General features: G+C 26.8%; 2 protein-coding genes across 4 annotated transcripts; one reads left to right on the top strand and one right to left on the bottom strand.

Annotated features, from left to right (window-relative positions):
- Positions 1-2,743: 2,743 nt before the first annotated feature.
- On the top strand, positions 2,744-10,975 carry LOC119684901 (lysosome membrane protein 2). Of its 3 annotated transcripts, none has more exons than XM_038099037.1 (7): positions 2,744-2,827; positions 6,759-7,010; positions 8,810-8,901; positions 8,950-9,177; positions 9,239-9,508; positions 9,570-10,161; positions 10,236-10,975. In XM_038099037.1, the coding sequence occupies exons 2-7, from the start codon at positions 6,782-6,784 to the stop codon at positions 10,550-10,552; spliced, it is 1,728 nt and encodes a 575-aa protein (XP_037954965.1). In that variant the 5' UTR covers positions 2,744-2,827; positions 6,759-6,781; the 3' UTR covers positions 10,553-10,975. The 3 variants fall into 3 exon arrangements, with proteins under 3 accessions (XP_037954965.1, XP_037954966.1, XP_037954964.1); XM_038099038.1 differs by lacking the exon at positions 2,744-2,827 and adding an exon at positions 3,185-3,289; XM_038099036.1 differs by lacking the exon at positions 2,744-2,827 and adding an exon at positions 3,692-3,833.
- Positions 10,876-14,769, bottom strand: LOC119684900 (glycerol-3-phosphate dehydrogenase, mitochondrial). The gene is made up of 10 exons (XM_038099035.1): positions 14,679-14,769; positions 14,483-14,596; positions 14,144-14,410; positions 13,893-14,005; positions 13,671-13,834; positions 12,916-13,611; positions 12,431-12,843; positions 11,396-11,584; positions 11,208-11,309; positions 10,876-11,143 (listed from the first exon to the last, which is right to left on the bottom strand). The coding sequence occupies exons 2-10, from the start codon at positions 14,582-14,584 to the stop codon at positions 11,009-11,011; spliced, it is 2,181 nt and encodes a 726-aa protein (XP_037954963.1). The 5' UTR covers positions 14,585-14,596; positions 14,679-14,769; the 3' UTR covers positions 10,876-11,008.
- Between the last annotated feature and the right edge of the window lie 7,924 nt (positions 14,770-22,693).

The raw sequence follows: 22,693 nt of genomic DNA, 5'->3' as shown, positions 1-22,693 counted from the left end.
TGTGCATATATATAGACTTAAAGGTATAATAAAAAGAATTATCATGCAAATATTTATAAATTTATTTAGATATGTAAATAAGAAAATATCCTTTGTCCATTTGAATTTCACAAAGTTATAAGTATGTACTTATTTACATATGTATAAGTAAGTACAGATATAAATTACAGTTAATAAAAAGATTCTAAAAAAAATAAAGGATATGCTTATTTTAATATTTTTGTACATATGTATGTGCAAATAGAAAAGAGAGTAAATATAGGAAAGAAACTTAAAACTGATAAAATTAAAATGCTTGTACAAAGTTGAATGTACTTAAATATTTCACTAGCGCATTTATAAAAGCTGATAAGATGATCGGAATTATTTGCACCCATTCGATGTGTACATCGTAATAATAATAATATATATATGTATATATATATTTACATGTACGCATGTATACATATCAGTTTTACTTAGTTGTGATAAGAAGAAATACGCAAAAATATTTAGCTGTAGTTCACTACAGTTGACGATAACCTATTCGAACTTTAATAAGAAAAATCAATGATTTTTAATTTGTTACAAGGAATGTGTAAAGTTTATATTGTATACATACATATGCATGTACTTTTTCACTCAATTATATGAACATACATACAAAGTTTCATTAACACGGCATAGACCCATGATCTCAACATCTTTAAACAATGTACATGCAATTCTTAATAAATTAATATTTTTCTTAATAACTGATACTAATAAATATATTGAAATTTACCACGACATATACCCATGCTCTCAAAAGGATCTACTTTTTAAATTTTTAATAAAATCATAATTTTTTATTGAAATAATTCCTCCCCCTAATTTTGCTTATGGATCATATGGTATAGTTATCGAAAGATCCATGATATCTATACTATATCCGAATGTCAGAATTCTTGAAAATTCATATCAACTTTGTAATTTTCAATCATTTGAATTGTTCAACTATTCATTTTCAGCTTTTCAATTTCAAAAAATCACAAATATTCTGAGAATAATTGCTATTTCCATATCATGAAATTAGAGTATATTAAATTTTTTCCAAAATTATTATTTTCATTATTATAACAATTGCGAACATAGAAAGCATAAAGGTTGAGTCTTTATTTAGTTAAAGTGCTCACCGCTGTCAATTTTTCAAAGTAAGAAATCTCCCAAGAAATTAATTTTTGATTGGTATAGATCAGGGGTGTCCAAACCAATACAAATCATTGTATAGATTGGGGGCTACAGAAACAAATACATACGTTCATAATTATTTTCGACAAAAATAAAAATACGGTTATAATATTAAATTTAGTTTTATTAATTTATCAATTTAAATTCATTTATTTGGTGTACCATAAAAATAAAACAATGTGGTTTTACCAGACGAGATTAAAAACATGTCACGGGCCGCACAAACATTTGCCGCGGGCCGTGCTTTGGAGAGCCTTAGTATAGATCAAACAAACATTTAATGGTTTTTAAGTGTCATCAATATAAAAATTTTTACACAAGTTCGTATTAATAATTATACTATTAGTTTATTATACTAGACACGTGCGCACTGCGTCCTCTGGTGACAAACTTAAGTAGATTAACTCTACTCCATATTAAAATTACGAGTGTTTATTTTTTCATTTCACCGAGAAAACATGAACAATGGGCATTAAGATGTTTGTTATTTTATCACTGCACCGATTACAGACTTACCAAGTTACCAAGCAACTTCTGAATGCTCCTGTTAGTGTTCTAGTTCGCCAAGATCTATAAAACGGATAACATAAGAGGAATTACAAAGACGTATACATAGATTAGGATGTAAATAGAAAATGATGATGAGAACGCAGGAAATTATATAACAGTAACAATAATTTTGGAATGAGTGAGATTAAAATTGAAGCCGAATAGGATCAAGATGGAGACAGTTATCCATTTCTATTGGACTTCTAATAAATCTTTGTTATTTGAACTTGTACTGGCCAATTCAAAAAAGAAACATTGGAATATTAAAATATGTGATTTTGACAGTTAAGAATTATTCACATTAAAAATTCGAAAAGGGCATGCTGTTAACCCTCTATATATTAATTGCAAAAAACGTAATTGATTTAAAAAAACTGAACCGTCAAGATAAAGTGCTATAAAATATTAAACAATTTTATCGTACACTTCTTTAGCACTTGTATTTCTTTATTAAAACCTCTTCACAATTAAATTCATATAATTTATTCTATATTTGCACAAAAATCTTATCAAATGTTTTTACGGCCAATCGCCTCACAATAAAAGTACTCAGAAAGAAGTTACTAACCTGACCTTAGACAATTTGTTATTATTTTATGCATTTATTTAATGGATGTGTCTTTAAATAGATATTTTAGTCAGATATAGTCGAATATTTTCAATATTGACCCAATTTACTAGAATTTTATTTAAATACAAAGTTCTTGTTCTTCTTATACTGTTTTCATGTTTTTTATTAAAAAACATAAACGCAAATCATATAAAAATTAAACGATTACATTAAACCACTGCGAAGCTGTTTTGCTATTATACATACACTCATTTACATACCTATCTACAATATATACAATATATGAAGAGATTGTGTACATATTTATTATTAAATGTATTAAATTTTTATTGTATTAAGTGATTATTTGAATTAATTATGAATGCTGTATAAGGTTTCAACAGACTTATCAGTACTTAGTCGTCACTTCCAACTTATCATTGACTTGGCGGTGTAACAATTCGTTTAAAATAAATTCCGTGTTTTTTTAAAATAATAATATATTTTTAAATTCTCAAAGTAAGGATAATAAAAATAATATTAAATAAAATTATTTTAAAATAAATTCACAAATGTGAAAAACATACATATATTTATAATAAAAAAAATTTAATTAAATATAATATTATATTTTAAAATAGAGTTGCCAAAAAATAGAGCTGCTGCCAAAAAAATTTTAAAAAATATTAATATATGTATATATAATTAAACATATAACTGGATGTCCTTCACATAAAAGTTCAATAACTTCCTTGTTCAAAGACTTAAATTAAAACTTTAAAAAACAATTTTTTTTAAATTTAAATTGTACAGAATATTGAATGCAAGCCTCTGCTACTCGATAATAAAATCAAAATCATGTAAATATAAATATAAATTTTATAAAAATATACGATTTGCGACTTGATCATTAAGGAGAGTATAACGAATGGATATTGCTAACTTAAGAACTGAGCGAACGATCTGTGGAATACTATTCCAGTGAGTTGCTGTGTAAAGTACCGAACAGGTTTTAATACAGTTTTTCAATATTGTTTGTGCACAAAAGTGTTTTCCGCATAATGTTGTAGAACTAGTTTAATTATAATTATTCTATCAAGCAGCACTTAGATTATTAAAATTTTCATTTTCAGACGACGCAAATTTGTACTGCTTTTGAAAAAGTTTAACAACAAAGAACACATGCCAAATAATCTTAAATCGCTTTAAATAGAAAAATATAGATTACCAATCGCAACCAAAACAAAAACATAAGAGTACAAGTCGTGAAACAAAACGCAAATAAAATTAGGTCATTTCATTTTATTTGTGTACAAAAGATAAAACTCAGAAAAGTCAAAGGTTTTATACAAGATTTAAAATTAAAATAATGTTCAATTTATATAGAATATTAAAAATATAAGTGAAAAATAATCTCTTAAATCTTGTTATGTGTTCGTATTTCCTGCTGAGTGAACAAATTGTGAACTGTCAATTTTTTTTGATTGACCCATCGCAACTCTCCAAAATTTTGCTGATAAGAGGGGTAAATAAACAGTTAATCTCGCTAAATAGCCTGATTGAACGATAACAAAAACAAATCATTTATATACAATAATCACATATTGTACACGTTTATAAATTTATCGAGAAACTCTTACTAGCTTTACTAAAGCACTTTCGTGCTAAATTAGTGAGAAAATTTAGAATAAGCTGTAAAAAATAATTGTTAAAAAAAATATTAATAAAGCATTATATGTATTATAAATCAATTATAAAAATATTAAAAAAAAAATTAATAATTAAATTAATAATAATAACTGCATTATACATATTATAAATGAATTTTAAATTTCTTAAATTGTTGAACTTCAACAAGATATATAATCCGTAAAATGAAAATAGTGCATTAATTGATGTAAAAATTACATTTGTAATTATAGTGTTAATAAAAAATTCAACAAAACTAAACCAAAAAATAAACTTTTTAATAAAAATTAATAATAATTATATATATAAAAAAAAAAAAAATAAAGAGGTTTTTTTCGAAAAGTAATGGAATACAACAACAATAATTATTTTTATATTATTTTAATTAATTGAACTAACTCTCCAAAACTATATCAAAAAATTACCCTTTTAATAAATTAATAATTTAATATACTATAAAATATAAAAACTATATCAAAAAATTACCCTTATAATAAATTAATAATTTAATATATAATAAAAAATAAATAAAAAGTTTTTTATTGAAGAGTAATGAACTACAACAACAAAAACTCTTTTAATATTATTTTAATTAATTGAATTTTTGGCTGATCATACAGCTGTTTTGAGTATTGCCAAATACCCATCATCAGCGGTAAATAATTTTTTGTTTATTTGTTACTGCAAGTAACAGGAATAGAACTCGTGCCCTGCTAAATTCTAAGCTCAGAGTCTGCGTTCATTAATTAACTGACTCAAAGCCGTATTTGACTTTTATGTTCGAACATTTTTCTGATATTTTATGAATTTACTGTAAAAGTTTTTATTAACAAATTCACTTGCTAAATTATATTAGAACGAAATCATTAACTAACTGTTGAATAATTGAATTAATTACTTATATTTTTATTTTTAGTTATTAAATTTCAATACTATTCTGTTTGTGGAGGCATTATTTGTTGCCTGCTTTTATATTATTCTCTCTTGTGTATATAACCTAATGGAGACCAATATTTTGTGAATATAAGTTGTAGTTTAAGGTCATTTTAAAGTTAAAAAAGTTGAGCGTGCAGACATGGATATAATATATATATATATAAACGTTACATTGTTACATTTATGATAAAAATATTAAAACTAAAAAAAAACTATTCAAAAAAAATATTCAACAAGCAAAATTATCTAAAATCATATAACTATTTAATAGTTATATGAATATTAATTATATGAAACAACAAATAAATTTAAAAAACGTATTAAAGTTTTAGTAAGAAAACATTATATAAGTATTTATATACATATATATAAATTAATAAAAACAAACTTGAATAAAAAGTTAATTAAAAATTATTAATTTTTAAACAAACTTTCATTTCTTAGGACTTATGTAATTAATAGTTTAATTACCTAAACTATAATATAAGCCGGAAAAATTCTTGTACATTATTATATGCAATTTTTACTGAGTTTAGATAAAGAGTTTTGTACTGAACTCATGAAATTGACTAAACCAAATGCATTTAAAAATGTATGCGGTTCACAGTCCTGTTAAAATCCAATAAATGTTTTGATACTATTTTCGGAGTTTTGAAATTTTGCATTTTTGCTATTTTATTTTTACTATATATTTTATACGAGATCATAATATGAATTGATTATCATATTTCGATCTGATTAATTATTAACTTTAACTTTCAGTTTCGGTTTTCAAAAGACCATCATGCGAAATCACATTCAAACGAATGAAATTAGAGAATGGAAAATAAAAAGCTTAATTTCGATATTAATAACTTTGAACGTTAATTGAGAAAAATATCAGGTACTGCGATAAGGATTTAAGTGCGTTAATACCACAGTACGTTTTATTTACTATCCTTTTTATAATTTTTAAATCCGTTTTTAGTTTATTTGGTCCACAGGTAGTTGTTTCTTTTTATTAATTCCTAATTACTTTAGTAAACCTTGTTGAAAATTTTTCTCTCTCTCCCCTGTTAGTAACTTCTCTTAGTAATGGACGGCTATATAAAAATTACAGAAAGAATAATACTGTGACACAATAACAGATACAATAGCAGGATTTATATAAATCTTGCCAATTTCATGTAATTATTGTATTTGTAAACATCTATAAAGTATTTTACACACTTATAGTTTTTTTACCATTGAAATAAATAAATAATTTGTTTATTAATATCTTAAATAATGTGCTGTTTTTTTAACAATAAAAAAATGTAAGTGGACTAAAAAAAATTAGTGAATTTAAGTATTTTTATGTAAATAAGACATTTTTATGACTGGCTACATTTCTCTTCATAACCAGGTTCTTCATAACTGGAATATTTTTTTTATTTCTTTTTAAAATGCTCATACAAAGATGTTCTTTTGTTCTTTTCACAAAGAATATAACTTTGAACCACAATATGGTTACAAAAATGCTAGATCTAGTGATTAAAGATCAAGACACAATGGCATATTCTTCAAATTCTTATTATTATTTATATATTCGTTATAAGTTGATTTTCTGTCCTAACATGACAATATTTCTTAAAAAATAATTTTTTTTAACTTAAAATAAATACTTATAATCTAAAGCCTAAACACAATATGTATAGTTTTGTACGTTTATTAAATTAATGGCAAAAACTATTATAATACGTATATTATTTTGTTTTTTTAAATTTAATTATTAACATTTTTTTTAAATATTATTTGAACTATCACGTTTTTTTTTCTTTTTGAATAAATCGAACAACGATTTTAGATAATTTCAGATTAAACAAAGAAATGAATTCCGATTTCGAAAATGTGAACAGTCATTTACCCATATATAATGACAGAATCAAAGAAGAACAAGAATCTTTTTGCACTCACAGTATGGACAAGAATAATTCCTCTAAAATTAGTGCAGAACTCAGGAATTCTAAAAAGAGCGAGAGTCTCTTCAATCAAATAGTTGCATTCAACAAAAGAACGAAAGACCAACAACAAAGAAATGAACTCGGCACTTTTATACGTGAGTAAAAAATGTATCTACACATACTATATGTATGTAAAAAATTTATTTATAATTACTTGAGCGATACCGTTCTCAAATATTGTATGTACATTGAATATTCTTTATTACAACTGGTTTTTATAATTAAATTTTCAGTCATTATAGTTTTAATAATACTATCAATAAGCCGTACACTACCATAAGAAAATTTTTTGACTTATTTAAAAAAAATCATCTCTAGAAAATTTTAAAGTCAGCAAAAAAATTGTAAATTTTCCAAACAAAATTAAATATAGTGCAGACACCTTAGAGACAGTTGAGAGATAAGCTAACTTTACGAGCAATGACCTTTATGGCGCTACAAGTAACCGGAAATCATATAAAACCAATTGATTTGATAATTTAAAATTAATATGTTGTATTCTTTTTCTTTTATTTTTTACCGTTATTAATTTTTCGCGTATAAGAATACACTGGAAAATGTATATATTGGCGTTCAGTTGATTTTCTAAGGAGCAAAAGATTAAATAATACAAAACAGAAACTATTCACAAAAAAGACCCACCAATATTGCGATCAATTTTTTTTCTGTTATCCTTTCAAACCATACATAGAAAAAAATGAATCACTGAGATTTCAGTGGAATCTCAAAGTTTGCCGGTATAACCTATCATTGACATACTCTGGGCTACGATTTTTATTTAATCTAAAGCTAATCTAGCTGGTTAGCTTTAAATAGATATTCTAAATCAGGACTGTCCACGCCCATCGAGCTATATGTGGCCAGAGGCTAATGTTTGTGCGGCCCGCGAAATGTTTTTAATCTAGTACTGGTAAAACCACATGGTTTAATTTTAATGGTATACCAAATAAATGAATTGATAAATTTATAAAACTAAATGTAATATTATAACTGTATTTTTATTTTTGTCAAAAACAATTACGAACATTCGCCCCTCCAATCTGTATAGTGATTTGTATTGGCCCGCGATTGCATCTGGTTTGGACAGTCCTGTTCTAAATGATAAAAATGTATGAGAAATTTTCTAGCTTTACAAGCATATCGATAAAGATTAATATGGTGATATTTTAATTTATATACTAATTTATAATAATTATATTATGACAACAATCCATTCTTAAATCGATATATGCATCTGATCATGTTATACTATACAAGTGATCGATATATTAACAATATCAAGACTTCTTAGCAATTAATTTTTAATTGCCTGTGTGGGTAAGTAACCTACGCTCAAATAGTATTCGGAATTTTTAATTAACACGATGTGGACTTGAAATATCTTATGATTATTTTCATATTCAATACACAAAGTAATCTTTGGTGCACCATAAAATTAGCATAAGTTCGAATTAAGTCCTATTTATATGCACATATTTAGTCAATCATTACTCGAATAACATCTTTCAAGTCAAATATCACTCTCTATGGTCATTTTTTATTTTCAAATTCAAAGTATTAGTTCTTTTTTTAACACTTTGAGATGAATCAGACGATCGTTAGGACCTTACATAAAGAGTTGATAGCCATACTAAATACTGCACACATCAAAAACATCTGGAACATTAGTTAATTATTTTAAAGAAAGCAAAAATATTTAAGATAAATTTTTTTAATTTATTTCCTTTTTTATCCACTTAAAAAAAAAGCATGGTTTCTCATATATATTTATATATAAAGTATAAGATTATAAGTATATAATCTTATATAAAGTATAAGATTATAAAGTATATATATATATTTTTGAAAAAGTTATTTGGTATGATATTTTTATTCGTTTTATTATGTTTTTTAGTTTTAGGTGTTATGTTTCTTCTATTTGTCATCAGTGCAACAGGACTTTTTGTAATGTGGTTTACTGAGTACTACAATGACACAATGCTTTCGGTATGTTACATTTATTTTGACTTAAACATATATTAACCAATAAAAAAGAATATAGTACTAGCAGAAAATTCTGAAACTGCGGAAAGTTGGAAAAGTCCCCAACCGAAATATGACACTCTACTAAAAGTACACATATTTAATTATACAAATATTAAAGAATATTTGTTAGGACTGGAGGAGAAAATAAAAGTGGAAGATATCGGTCCTTTAACATACAGAGAACATACAACGAAAGTGAATGTATCCTTCAATAAAAACTTCACTGTTACATTTAGGGTAAGTTTGTGTAATTATATAATTTCTTTATAAATTATATAAAAATAACTTATTTTGTTAGGATCACAGATCGTACGAGTTCTTGCCAGAGAAGTCAACATGTGGCCAACATGACACATTTATTTTACCAAATGTTCCCTTATTGACAGCTGCAGTAAAAATAGAAAAAATGAATCGGTTTAAAAAACTAGGAGCAACCGGTCTTATTAACTCATTTAAAGAAGACGTTTTTAAAAGGCTCACTGCTCACAATTTCTTATGGGGTTATCGTGATAGAATTGTAGCCCTTGATTTTGGAACTGGAAATACGCATTTTGGACTTTTAATGAATGTTAGTAGAGGAATATATAATATCTTTATATATAATTTGTATTTTCTATATATTATATTAGCGTAATGGAACTAGTGTTGATTCTTTGCAAATAAATACTGGAGTTGATGATATACGTAAATTTAGTACAATAACTCAATTTAATGGTATGCCAACAATGGACTTTTGGAGTGAGCCAGAGTGTAACAGAATAGATGGCTCAGATGCATCAATGTTTCCACCTTATTTGATAGAAAATCGTACACAACTAAATGTTTTTCTACAAGTTCTATGTAGAAAGGTGCCTTTGGAATTTGAGAAAGAAGTCACAATTTTTGATGATATAGATGCGTTACGATATCGTACACCACTCACAGTTTTTGGTAATCCACAAACAAACTTAAATAATGCTTGTTACTGTCATAATACTGAAAAATGTTTGCCAAGTGGTGTCATAAATGCTACTAAATGTTATAATGGTGCTCCTATATATCCTTCTTTTCCACATTTCTTTTCTGGAGATAAAGAAGTATATAAACACTTGGAAGGAATTAATCCTGATGCAAATTTACATCAAACTTTCGCCGATATTCATCCAAGATTTGCTTTTCCTATTGGAGGTGCTTCACGTATACAAATAAATATTGCAGTACAAAAAACAAATTTAATTAAACGTGAGTAGAAAATATTTATTATTAAAAAAATTTAACGTGACAATAATTACATGATGTCTTTTCTATCTATAAAGGACAAATTGAACGTTTCGAGGATTTTACTATTTTACCACTGATCTGGATAGAAATAACACCAAGTGATTACACAGAAGAAATAATTAGCAAACTCTATATAAGCACAGTTGGAATAAATGCAATACAATTGACACTAAAATATGGAACATTGCTAGTTTGTATAGTATCATTTAGTTTAATTATAGCTGCGTCCTACTCATTAAACAAGAAAAGACTAAATCAACTTGAGAAAGATGGAGAAAAAGACTTTACTGCCAAATACGATATACAAAATGCGCAGCAACGAGTATTCCTAAACGAATATTCAGAATCTTAATTTTAAATATAAATTCTTTTACAATTGTAAATATAATCTAAATAGATATACAAAAACAATATTTGTTTTATGCTCAAACGAATTTTCGACTATTATAGTGTGGAATATATAAGTAAGTACTCCAATGTCAATCGTACCTACATATATAGCAAAATAATTATAAGTTTTAATATAAATATGTAATATGTATGTATATAAGAATAAAATAAAAATAACAGAATATATATTTTTAGAATAGATTATGATTTACATCAAATTTCCTTATATTAACAATATTATTATAGTGAATAAATAAATTGATAGTGAATTAAAAAAAAATTAAATTTAATTAGCCACTCTTAAACGTTTATTTATGTAAAAATTTAAACAGCAGAAAAAAAGTGTTATGTCATTTTAACTTTAGTTTTTAGTTTTGGTAATAAATTGTTAATTCGTTTTTTTGAAGGCATTACATATTTATAAGCCTCCGCCTGATCGATCAACGCTTATTTTTTGTTTTAATTGAGCAGCCTCATGTTTTTGTTCTTCGAGTTCAGCCATACGGGCAAAACGAGAATATGCAACATCTCCAGTTTTTATAGCCGACATCATCTACAACGTTAAAAACAAAAATAGTTAAAATATTTAGAAATTATTATAAGTAATTTAATTTTACTTGTAAGTATTCGTCTAATTCGACTTGTCCATTCATGTTTGTGTCGATTTCCCTCAAAATTTCATGCAATTGCTCCCCAGATACATCGCCATCGCCAAAATTCTTACAGTAGCATTTTAAATATATTATATTAAAATATTAACATTTAATAAAAACTTTTGATAATATAATTTACTTATATTATTTACCTTCAATGCTCTACGAATATCATTAATGGAAACATATCCTTTCTTATCCTTATCGATAAGTTGGAAGCGTTTAATATACGTTTGTATTTCTTCTTGCGATAATTTGATGGGAATTCTCTCTTTCGATGCTCTATTAACCATTTGACCCATTTCATTTGCCAAAAATTCCTGTGCTACTTTAATTTGTTTCTATAAATTCAAAAGATATATATATTATTTATATAAAGTAGCGAATATATACAAACATTAATGTTATTTCTTATAAAAAAATGTTTTGGAAAGCATTACCTATAATGTCAAATTTTTTTGACTACTATATGTGACGTACAGAATTATTGATTCTTATTCCAATATTGCGGTTAAAGCTCCTTCATACAATGTACAAATAAATTGACTGGTGTAATGGAGTAAGTGGTGAGGATCTAATTAGTCTTGTAGGTATTTAACGTTTTGTAGGTATTTTGTCTTTAAAACCAACTCAGTATCTAGAAGTTGACTAGACAGTTGATTATCTAAAAAGTGACTTGGTACAGCGGATGTGAAGGATGTTTTTGTTTTTATCCCAAATTACGACAATAGTTACTGAAAGGCACATTTTTCATCACGGCATGAAACTTAAATTGATTAAGGCTTGCAATTTTTTGAATGGTTAAAAACTTTTGCTATATACAGACATTAATATTATTTTTATTTTATAAATATAAAATAAATATAAATATGCTAATTGGAGTCTGATGTTTCCAGATTTATCTACTTTAATAAGAAAATTGCCTACATATGCTTCTGTTACAGATATAAAATATCGTCGATATCCAGTAAGGTACATTATTTAAACACCTAAGCGTGGATACCAAAAAAGCAAACTCTCCCCGATAAAGGACGGATAATATAATATGCTCAAGGCTTTTGTGTACTATAATAAGGAATTTATGTAGGTGGTGCATTTTTCAGATATACAATTGTTTGTTATTAAAAAGTACAGAAAATGTAGTTAACTAACTAAAAATATTTATTTATAAAAAATATAGAAATTACCTCTTTTTCGTCCTTGCTCCACTTCAATTCTTCACCCATTATATCAACAATAACAGGTAGTGCTTCAGAAGCAGCTTGTACGTTTAAAAAGGCCAAACGTAAACGTCTAGCAATCATATCAACCGCATTACAAGCATATTCGCGAACGCCATAACGAATTTCAGCATCAATATAAGGAAATTCTGGATGTATTCTATTACCAATAATTGGCCAACGTTTACCAGTAAGTGAAGCCATTTTTGAAACTGCAAAGGCCCGATCTCCGTAAGATTTAGCTAAATGTTGAGCAACCTCACATTCTAAACCAAAATCTTGCACTAAGCGAATATACATTGTGGGAGTCCATCCTTGACCACCTTCTATTTTTAAAAGTGAAGTTACAGCATCTGATCTTTCTGGTTTTAGATTACACGCTATAATCATAAAATTATAATATTATTATTCTAGTTTTTATTATACACTATCAAAAAATAATATTACCATACCTTTAATAGCAGCATCTATTGTATGCTCTGCCATAGCTCTATAAGTAGTCCATTTGCCCCCAGCAATTGTAACAAGATTTGATTTGCTTACATGAACAATATGATTTCTAGCTAATGATTGTGTATCATCCTTATTAGGATCCGATACTAAGGGTCTAATACCACTCCATGCTGATAAAACATCACCACGTCGAACTTCAACATCAGCATTTAAGTAATTTTTAATTTCACTTAGAATAAATTGAATTTCATCTTCAGTTGGTTTGGGATTATGCGTTATCTCGCAGGGCAAATCCGTTGTACCTGCAATTGTTTGCCTTTGCCATGGCAAAAAGAAAATTACTCGACCATCGGATGTAGAAGGATCCAGCAAACCCATTTGATCTGGACTATAATAGCCAGGGAGCACGATATGTACTCCAGAACTTGGAGAACAAATAATTTTGACATCCGGGTCATCCATTTTACGTATAGCATCAGTAAAAGGCCCAGTTGCATTCACAATGCACTTTGCTTTAACTGTAAACTCTTTGCCAGATATATGATCTTTCACTTTTGCACCACACAAAACTTTTTTTCCAGTACCATCATCTTTCTTCAAAAGCTCCATCACTTCAACGTGATTGCACACAGTAGCTCCGTGTCTTGCAGCTGTTAATGATACAGCCAAACACATTCTAGCATCATCTTGCTGGCCTTAAGAATAAGTTTTTTGTAATAACAATAATATAAATTTTCATAAAAAAGTCAAATACCATCATAATAAACAATAGCTCCACATAGCTTATCTTTTTTCAACATTGGAAATAGCTCTAAAGCATCCTTTTTCGATAAATAGTAAGAACTTTTAACATTTCTATCACCGGCTACAAGATCGTAACATTTAATTCCAACCCAGTAGTAAGGAACTTGCCACCACCTTAAATTATTTATTAATAAACACATGAAATTAAATTATATAAGCATCAGAAACTTACTGATAGACTGGCAACATAATAGGCAATGGATGTGCTAAATGAGGCGCTGCTTCAAGCATGGCAGCACGTTCTTGTAGAGCTTCTTTTACCATACGATATTGTTCAAAATCCAGCTAACATAATAAATAGTAAATAAACTAAGTTGAAAATGCTTATAGTAACTAATTAATAATAAAGTAAATATTATTAAAGCTATAATAACATAACATTTATTTTTCATGATGTATAAATAAAATTATTTAAAAACATACACCAAGTATAGCCTTCTGTAGATATCGAACACCTCCATGTATAAGCTTAGTAGATCGGGATGACGTTCCACTAGCGAAGTCATCAGCCTCCACCATGGCTGTTTTAAGCCCTCTTGTTACGGCATCTAAAGCACACCCAGCACCTGTAGCACCACCTCCAATAATTAGAATATCATATTCATCTCCACTTTGTAGGGATTTTATTTGCTCTGCACGAGCGGGAAGTGTACGTTTTCTTTTAGGCGGTCTTACCATAGCGTTATTGACCTACAACAATATTGAGAAACATTTAATTTTGTATACATACATATGTACGTATTAGAATCTATATAATTTTACCTGATATGCAGAATTTCTGTGTTCAAACGTCCATGTGGCTAACGCACCTCCTACCACAGCGCTTAGGGTTGTTATGCCAATTTTATATAGTCTTGACGTCATCTTAAACTACTTCTAGAATGTGGACGTGATTTTTAAAATATTATCACTATATTATTCATTATTTAATAAATTTTTTAATTATTATATAAAATACCATATAGCAGAAGAAAAGGTCGACACTAATTACGTTCAACTAAATTTCAATACTAAATAGATTTCAGTGAACATCTTCAGATGTACCACTACAATAACCTAAAAGAATAAATTTAAATTCTTTTCTTAATTTAAACAATCTGTAATTTTTTTGGCAACCTCAATGGACTTTAATTATATACTTTCTTCTACATTAAACTAAGTACTATTGAATAAATAATATTGTTGCTAACCTTAGATACAACAAATAAAAAAAGAGGTGAGATGCATTTAGATTTTTATATTCTATTGGTAATATGTAACAAATATAATATATAATATAACATATACAAAATGTTTTATATATAATAGTATTAATATAGTAATAATCTAGTCTGAGAGCATTATTAATTGGTTGGAACAAAACGAGCAATCATTACCTGTGACATCATTATAATGTTCACACGACATATTCTACTTTATCCATTCGCATCTGAATGCATTTTGCCATAATTTTTGACAAGCAAATTTTGTGTAGGAATGAAGTTGACTTTTACTTTGAGTTTACTCTCTTATGCACTTATCGACGAAGAAACTAGTGCAATCTTTTCCATATCTTTAATTACAATCTGCAAGTTTTCCTTCGCTGAAGAAGTAAGTACTTCATAAGAGAGCTAGAAGATCTTAACAGGAGATATATAGAACCGTGAAACATCATTCTGTTTGTCACTTTGAGAACGTCTAAAGTGTCATCAAATAAAATAAAATCAAATTGTATTGGGATTGTATTGTTTATTATTACCTTCTATTTTGTTTATTCTATCAACTTTATTTACCGATTTATTGATTTTTACGATAGGTCTAGATACACTGGGCCCAGAACATCAACTGTATGACATTTATTCCCAATATAAGGTTCTTTAGTTATAAATCGCGGAAAAACTGCATGATCTAAAAATAGTGAACGCTACATTTCATAAAGTTGATTACCAGAAAAGCCTATGTTTTTACACCTTTTAAATACAATCATTCTCGTAATTATAATTTTAAGTTGAATGTAGTGGTAGTAAGAAAGAGACTGTTCTAAATGAAAACAAATGTAATTCTTTAATTATTTTTAAAGAAATCCTTGTTATTTATTTAGAGCCTTTTTACAGAAGTTTAGAAATCTAACGAGTCTATTATTATTATTATTTTGAAATAGTTTCTGTTTTTTATACTACACTGCATAACGTATATATATCAATTCAATTAAAGGCTGTTATTTTGTTCTTATAATCACTGCATAAGGTATGTGCCCTAAACTCAAAAAGCAACAAGCCAAAAAATATAAACAAAAAAATAAATAACAGAAATGTGCAACAACAACGATGTCGTGTTGTGTTCTATAGAAGTTGTTCGATATTGTCTTGTGTATTATACTCAAGTGAATGAATGCAGCTAAAATGCCACATTGCAACTGAATTAATTTCAATTGAAATTTTTATTGATTTGCAATATAACTATTTATGTAAAGGATATATCAATAAGAAAGTAAATCTACTAAGTCATCAGAAAGCTATCAAAATATGTTATATGTAATTACTTTAGTAAATAATTTTAAGAATGAAAAAATTAAATAAAATTAATTCCCTGAAGAGGACTATTGAAGTCGAAATATCGGAAAATATCTTAATAAAATAATTTGTGTTAAATATAAATAATAAATTATAGTTTTTTTATTTTTATTTGAATAAAATTAATTAAATAATATCTAGAATATGAAATCTATTTATTGGGTATTTAAATTACGAAGTCATTTTCAGCGTTTTTTTATAATTTTTTTTATATTTACTGTTTGTCGTTTTTATTTTATTCTGATAATTTAATTTGACGTCCTATGATAGCAACATTTAGAGCGTGGTGAATAAAATTGCACATTGCACTGTAAGAATGATTTGCAGCTCTTATCTCTGCACTTTTTTAATTGTGTTTTGAATACAAAAATGTTCGGGCATGCATATTGTGTATGATATTTTCAAAAAAAGAAAAAAAAAATGGTGCCTTTACATAAGTTATGTGCAAAGTCCAAGCAACACATGGACACATTGAAAATGTTAATGAAACCTTTTCATAAAAATTATTTTTCATTCTTATCTAGTATTTTCAATGCAGTTCTTGTATTTGTTTTCGCTTTTTTTTTGGTCTGTTAATCAATGATTTGAATTTAGTTTGATGTAATTTTTATATTTCAGTTGAGCACTGACTGCATGCGTGAACGAAGTGAAAAGATTTTTACTGTTATTCTTATAAATTCCATTCAGTAGGGTGATTCAAGTGCAGTATGACTTTCTCAATGCATTACGGATTGTTTACTTGCACTGCATGGTATACGCTAAAAGATAAGATGTTTTCTTTGATATGTTGATTTAACAAAAATAACTTTAAAACAATATCAATACATAATTTAAAATTGGAATAATAACAATTGTAGTATGTGATGCAGTTGACTCAATGGTGATATTTAATCCGTCGTTGTCGTGGATTGGGTATTATTTTTTTCAAATAAAATTTTGTAAGATTTGTTTTTTCTTGATTTGTTCAATGTCGAAGGAAAAAATATAGTTGCAAGAAAGTATACTTATAAACTACATATTAACATTTAATTTTTAGTGTGTTCACAATCTAGCGATCGACAAATTTGATTGCTTTTAATGAAAACTTTTTTTAATGAAAAATATATATATATATATACATATATATAATATATATGTAATTTAAAATAAATTAAAAAAATAGAAATGTAAATAAATATAAGCATATATATATGTTTATTTCAAAATAAGCATTTCTGCGGTCGAGCCCTTCGAATTTCCACTATTCAAAAATGTTTGACCTGCTTGAATATATTTAAGTTATTTGAACTGCTAAAATGATTTATATTTTATTTTAATTTTGTTTTGTTTAATACAAACATCAGCTAATACTGTTTTGTTATCAGCAAAAACTAAAACACAAAATAGTGTTCAAATTTTTTAAATGGGGATCTATGCTTGAGCGTTTCGATTACTAGGACATGCTCAAAGCTTTGAATAGTTCGTATAATACTTAAAACATAAATATACATTTATAAATAATTAATATCATATTTATTAACTAAAACATTATATTATACGGATTCAAATAGCAAAAAAAAGTCAAGGACAAAAATTGCTAAGCCTGGCACTTACAGTCCAAACAAATTATATACGAACTACAAACTACAAACTAATTAAGAAGTTCAAATATTTCCTAAGGCCACTGATGATGAGTGCTTGGCAATATTCGAAACAGTGTTGTATGGTCAGCCAAATTTTAATAAATTAAATAAATTTTTGTTCTTGCCTTTGTTTGCTATTCAAATCCATGTAACTTTTAAATAGTTTTTTTTCGTCATAAAGATGCGTCACTCTCCGGAAGAAAAAATTAACATTAAACACTATATTATAGTTTTTAATTACAAATTTTATATTCCATAACAAGAATTCCATTTCAAATAGAAAAGAAAAGAATGGCAAGAAAATTTTGTATGGGATTACAAAAACAACTACCTTGTATGAAAATTACATTTTCTATTTTCGTTTTAAAAGTATTCGGCAGAAATTTTAAAAGTAAAAACATAAACCTTTATTGGAATAACAGAAAGATCTTTGAAAAGAGTATGGAAGAACATTTGACCAGATTTAAGTAAGAGCGAAGACATTGAACTCTCTGTCGATATGGATGAAATAGTGCTAGAAATAGTGGAATTAGCGAAACAAACCGGTTTAGATGAGGTAAAAGTGGAAGACGTCACAGAAATAGTTCAAGAAACAGCAGATAGTTTTTTTAATGATGAGCTCAAGGATGATGAAGAAGAAAACAAAAATATTGATAGTAGTGGTTTCGAAGAAGAGCAAAAAGAACTTTCGATATTGTTTGTGAAAAGGAATTTGACCACTACAACTGAAATTATGGACCAATTTGTTGAAATTGTGTCAAATTTTGGCAGGAGTTCAAAATCAAAATCAACGCAAAAGAAAACTACATTAGATGCCTTCTTCACAAAAGGCAGAAGATTGGAAACACAGAATAGACTGAATAATATTGTTTTTGCTTTTGTAAGAAATAAATATTTGATTCTATTATTATTAAAAAAAACATAATTATTAAATTTAATACCTAAGCAATTTTCTATCAATCTTCCCCTAACCCCAATATTTACATGTTAACATAGCCTCGTTTAGCGCTGTTTCGCATTACGCTCTACTTTGATGGAACGTATCCCAGGCGTTAAGCGGGGTCTTACTGTATAATATTGAGGATAAAAGTTGAAAGAATAATAACTATATACTTAAATATGTGAGTTTAGACAACTTTTTGTTGCTGCTTTCTTCATAAAAAATTTTGAAATAACTTATTTTCGGTCCTGATTTTTGTTGTTTATAGCTACATTGGTAATACAACTATCGCATAAACCACAGCTACACAAATTAAATTAATTTTTGCATAATCTAGATTTGCAAATACTTTTAAAGAACTTTGCATATTGTCGAATTTTATTACATATATTACTAAAAAATTTTTTTTTTAAACATCCTTTATTATATATGAGTAGTATGAGTAGTACAATCTTAACTATTTGTTAGTTTATTACTATTGCTGAATTGTTCTTAATAGATATTAAGTAATACGTGTGTGGGTTTACTGAACCAGTATTCAGCTCCCATAATTATGAAAAATACGGATTTTTATTTAAGATTAGATTAATTCGGTTGACATTGAAGCATAAATAGATAAAATAGAACATTCGTCAGATTTTTCTTTATAAATTGTTCAAATATAAATTCTTTACTAATTCTTTACAAACAGTAAAAATTTTATCAGTTTTAAAAAAGTGAAATATCACTATTAAGATTATAATAAAAATCAAATTTCTATTGTTATATTTACATAAGTTGGTTTATTACGGTAACTTTTGTGAAGTTTTAAGTACAAGTGCATATGAAGGCTGAACATTTTTAAAGTAGGTTATTACTTGATCTGCTTAGAAACAAACATAGTTATACAACATACATACATTGCATGCAAAAATACGAACACTATAACGTCACGCCAGTTTTAATATAACTCCAATTTTTAATTTAAATGACAATATTCGCAACAACAGAAATAATATATTACTTTACTTAAGAACACAGTGGTAGTTTTATTAATTAAAATTATATTTTTTTAGTATTTTTTTAATTAATTGTAAAAAATATTTTAAATTTTCGAAAAAAATCAAAACATTTGTGTTGGGTGGCAACTTACAAAATTAGCACACGCAACGTTACATAAATGATGCTGATGTAATTATTTGATATACACATGTATGTACGTATTTTTGTGCAGACAATTTAGCACACTTTTTGCATATTATAATACTGCATATTTTATTTACAGACCCATATACTACACTTAATTGGCTTTTTTTCTCCAAACTAAGTTTATTTGCACACATGGACAAATTAAGAAATTTCATTAATATTCCCATATTCATAAAAATACGTTTATACACACGTAAATGTATGTATTCATTTAAGCCAGCGGCCAGACGATGACTAGTCTGTTATTTTATACCCAAAATCTATGTATAGCAATTTGTATACACATTGTTGCTGTATCGAAATTAACTTACCATAAATAAATATTTGAACTACGGAAAAATAAATTGTTTTTATGTAAAATTTATTTATTAAATTTGTGCATTTATTTAATCAATTAAAATTGCGACGTCCGTTACTTCGCGTAAAGAGAAACTACGGTGAATTTCAGCGCACTGCTCGGAATCCACCGTAGAGCACACATACACACCCGCACACTTGCACGAGACGTCGACGATTTGTGCAGTTGCACTAGCAACAAAATATTGACAATTGCACTACACCTCACCTCAGATTTCAAATAGTGTATTTTGTTGTTTCATTAAAATTTGGTTAAAATAAAATTGGCGAGTTTGATGAACAGATAAAACAGATTCTACACTAATTAAAGAGAAGAGCAACTGGTGTTCGTTAATGAACAACACATAACAGCCGATATTGTCTCGTTGCAGTGGACTTTGATAAAAATTGTGTTAATTAAATAATATCCAAATGCTTTTAACAGTTTATCATTGACATAATTTGATAGCGGCACTTAATTCTTACAATGTGATAGTAAATGTAATTACGAGCTAATAGTAATGAGATCTATTTCTATATTAACCATGTGTGTACATATTTAATTTACGATATGTCTGAGAAGGGAGTTTCTTTATGATTTACTCATTAAATGAAATTTTATGTTATGATGTCATCCATTATTTTGTAATTATTTATAAAAATTTAATGCTTAATTGTTTAGTGTGTAAAAATACAAATATTAGACTTTTAAGTATTAAAAAGGATTTCGTTGTATTAAAAGTATTTCTTTTGTAATATTTATGTGATAAATGATTTAAATCTCAAACTCTCGATTTGTTAAATTTACAAACAGGTATATAAGATTAAAATGCTTAAATACACATTTGACACTTAACGATTATCCTCACTTTATTCTATATATATCATTAAAAAGTGAGTAATTATTATTCATTAAAATATTAAAAGTAAAGAATGAAAAAAAGAAGTTAAAGAGAAGGAAATCTTAAAACTTCTTAAACTAATTTTCGTCAACTATTAAATTATATTGGTATACTAGTACTAAAATGCCAATCAAAAATTTGAGCTTATAGCCTCTACCATACCAATACCATTTTACGTCCCTTTACGGGAATCCTCCCAAGTCTATAATTTTAGACTTTATCTTCTTTAAATTTTTAGTAAAACCATATTTATACAAAAAAAGAAACAACCCCACTACGCAAAAACGGAATATTTTATGAATTCTCAAATTATAAATTCCGTGCATTAATTTTAACTATGCATATGAAAGTTCATACAACACCTTGATGATATAATATATCATACTAATTAAAAAGCTGTAATAAAAAAAGTTAATCATTTTAGTTAAGCTAATAGTGTTCAAAAGCTTATATTATCCAAACCCACTTTGAAGAAATCACAAAATACAATAACAAAAAAAAAACAAAAAAAACAATGAACAGGAAAGGGGACACCAACGAAATACCTACTAGTTCTACGGTAGAAGACATGTCTATTGTTTTTATTATATTATTGTTTTCACATTTTTCTACTATAAGTAGCACCAATACGATATTTGTTAAATGAGTTGTTATTTTCTGTTCTGATGAAGAAATTCAAAAATCTTTAAAATGTAGGCATATGTTTAAACAAATCCGTTTTCATTTAGATAAATTATCCACAACAAAATAATTTGTTATTACTGTAGAATCTCGAACAAATTACTATTATGCTACATTTAAAATTACAAATATTTTTTTTTGACTAAATTCCTAAGCATTATCATATTCGGTCTATATTTGATATGTATATGAAATTAAGAGGTAATCAAGGTGAACAAATGAAGGCTTGTCTTATTCTTAACGAATAGGAACTTCCATTATGTGAAATATCAATGGCGAAGGTGTGGACCAATTGATATCACATTTTTGAGTTGATTTTTTTTTTTCAGTAATGATAACTGATTTGATGTTTTCGCACCCTTACCTACTACTATAAACATATATTTATTTTTCTATCATATTTAATTCAATTACAAATAAAATAAATTTAAGTTTTATACTTTCCAAACCTATGTTTTGGTATATGATTCTAAAATTCAACAGACACCGTTCACATCAACTATTATAATTTTCAGGCAAGGAACGTGTTATTATATCATTATTATATTAAAGATTATATCTGTACAAAATCTATAAAGAACACAATCTTTGTCAAAAACGATATGCAAAATTGTTTTACAAAGACATACAAAAAATTATGTGGTCTAAGAATTTATTGTTCCCAGCTCATTGAGAGGCGACATACATACATATATTCTTGTTTCAATAGCTTTTATTTATTAAACTACTATAATATTATAAAAAAATAAAAT

The sequence above is a fragment of the Teleopsis dalmanni genome, chromosome 2 (assembly GCF_002237135.1).
Source record: "Teleopsis dalmanni isolate 2A chromosome 2, ASM223713v2, whole genome shotgun sequence".
Taxonomy (NCBI): Eukaryota; Metazoa; Arthropoda; class Insecta; order Diptera; family Diopsidae; genus Teleopsis; species Teleopsis dalmanni.
The sequence above is the reverse complement of the archived record's forward strand: the minus strand, read 5'-3'. Positions and strand labels throughout refer to the sequence as shown.

Bases quoted from the DNA above. Each gene is read 5' to 3' on its own strand.
- LOC119684901 (XM_038099037.1), top strand. From the start codon at position 6,782: ATGAATTCCGATTTCGAAAATGTGAACAGTCATTTACCCATATATAAT. The intron at 9,178-9,238 runs GTAAGTTTGTGT...TTATTTTGTTAG, and splicing joins ACTTCACTGTTACATTTAGG to GATCACAGATCGTACGAGTT. The intron at 9,509-9,569 runs GTTAGTAGAGGA...ATATTATATTAG, and splicing joins ATTTTGGACTTTTAATGAAT to CGTAATGGAACTAGTGTTGA.
- LOC119684900 (XM_038099035.1), bottom strand. From the start codon at position 14,584: ATGACGTCAAGACTATATAAAATTGGCATAACAACCCTAAGCGCTGTG. The intron at 13,835-13,892 runs GTAAGTTTCTGA...AAATAATTTAAG, and splicing joins ATTATGTTGCCAGTCTATCA to GTGGTGGCAAGTTCCTTACT. The intron at 11,144-11,207 runs GTAAAATTAAAT...TTAACGTTGTAG, and splicing joins AATTAGACGAATACTTACAA to ATGATGTCGGCTATAAAAAC.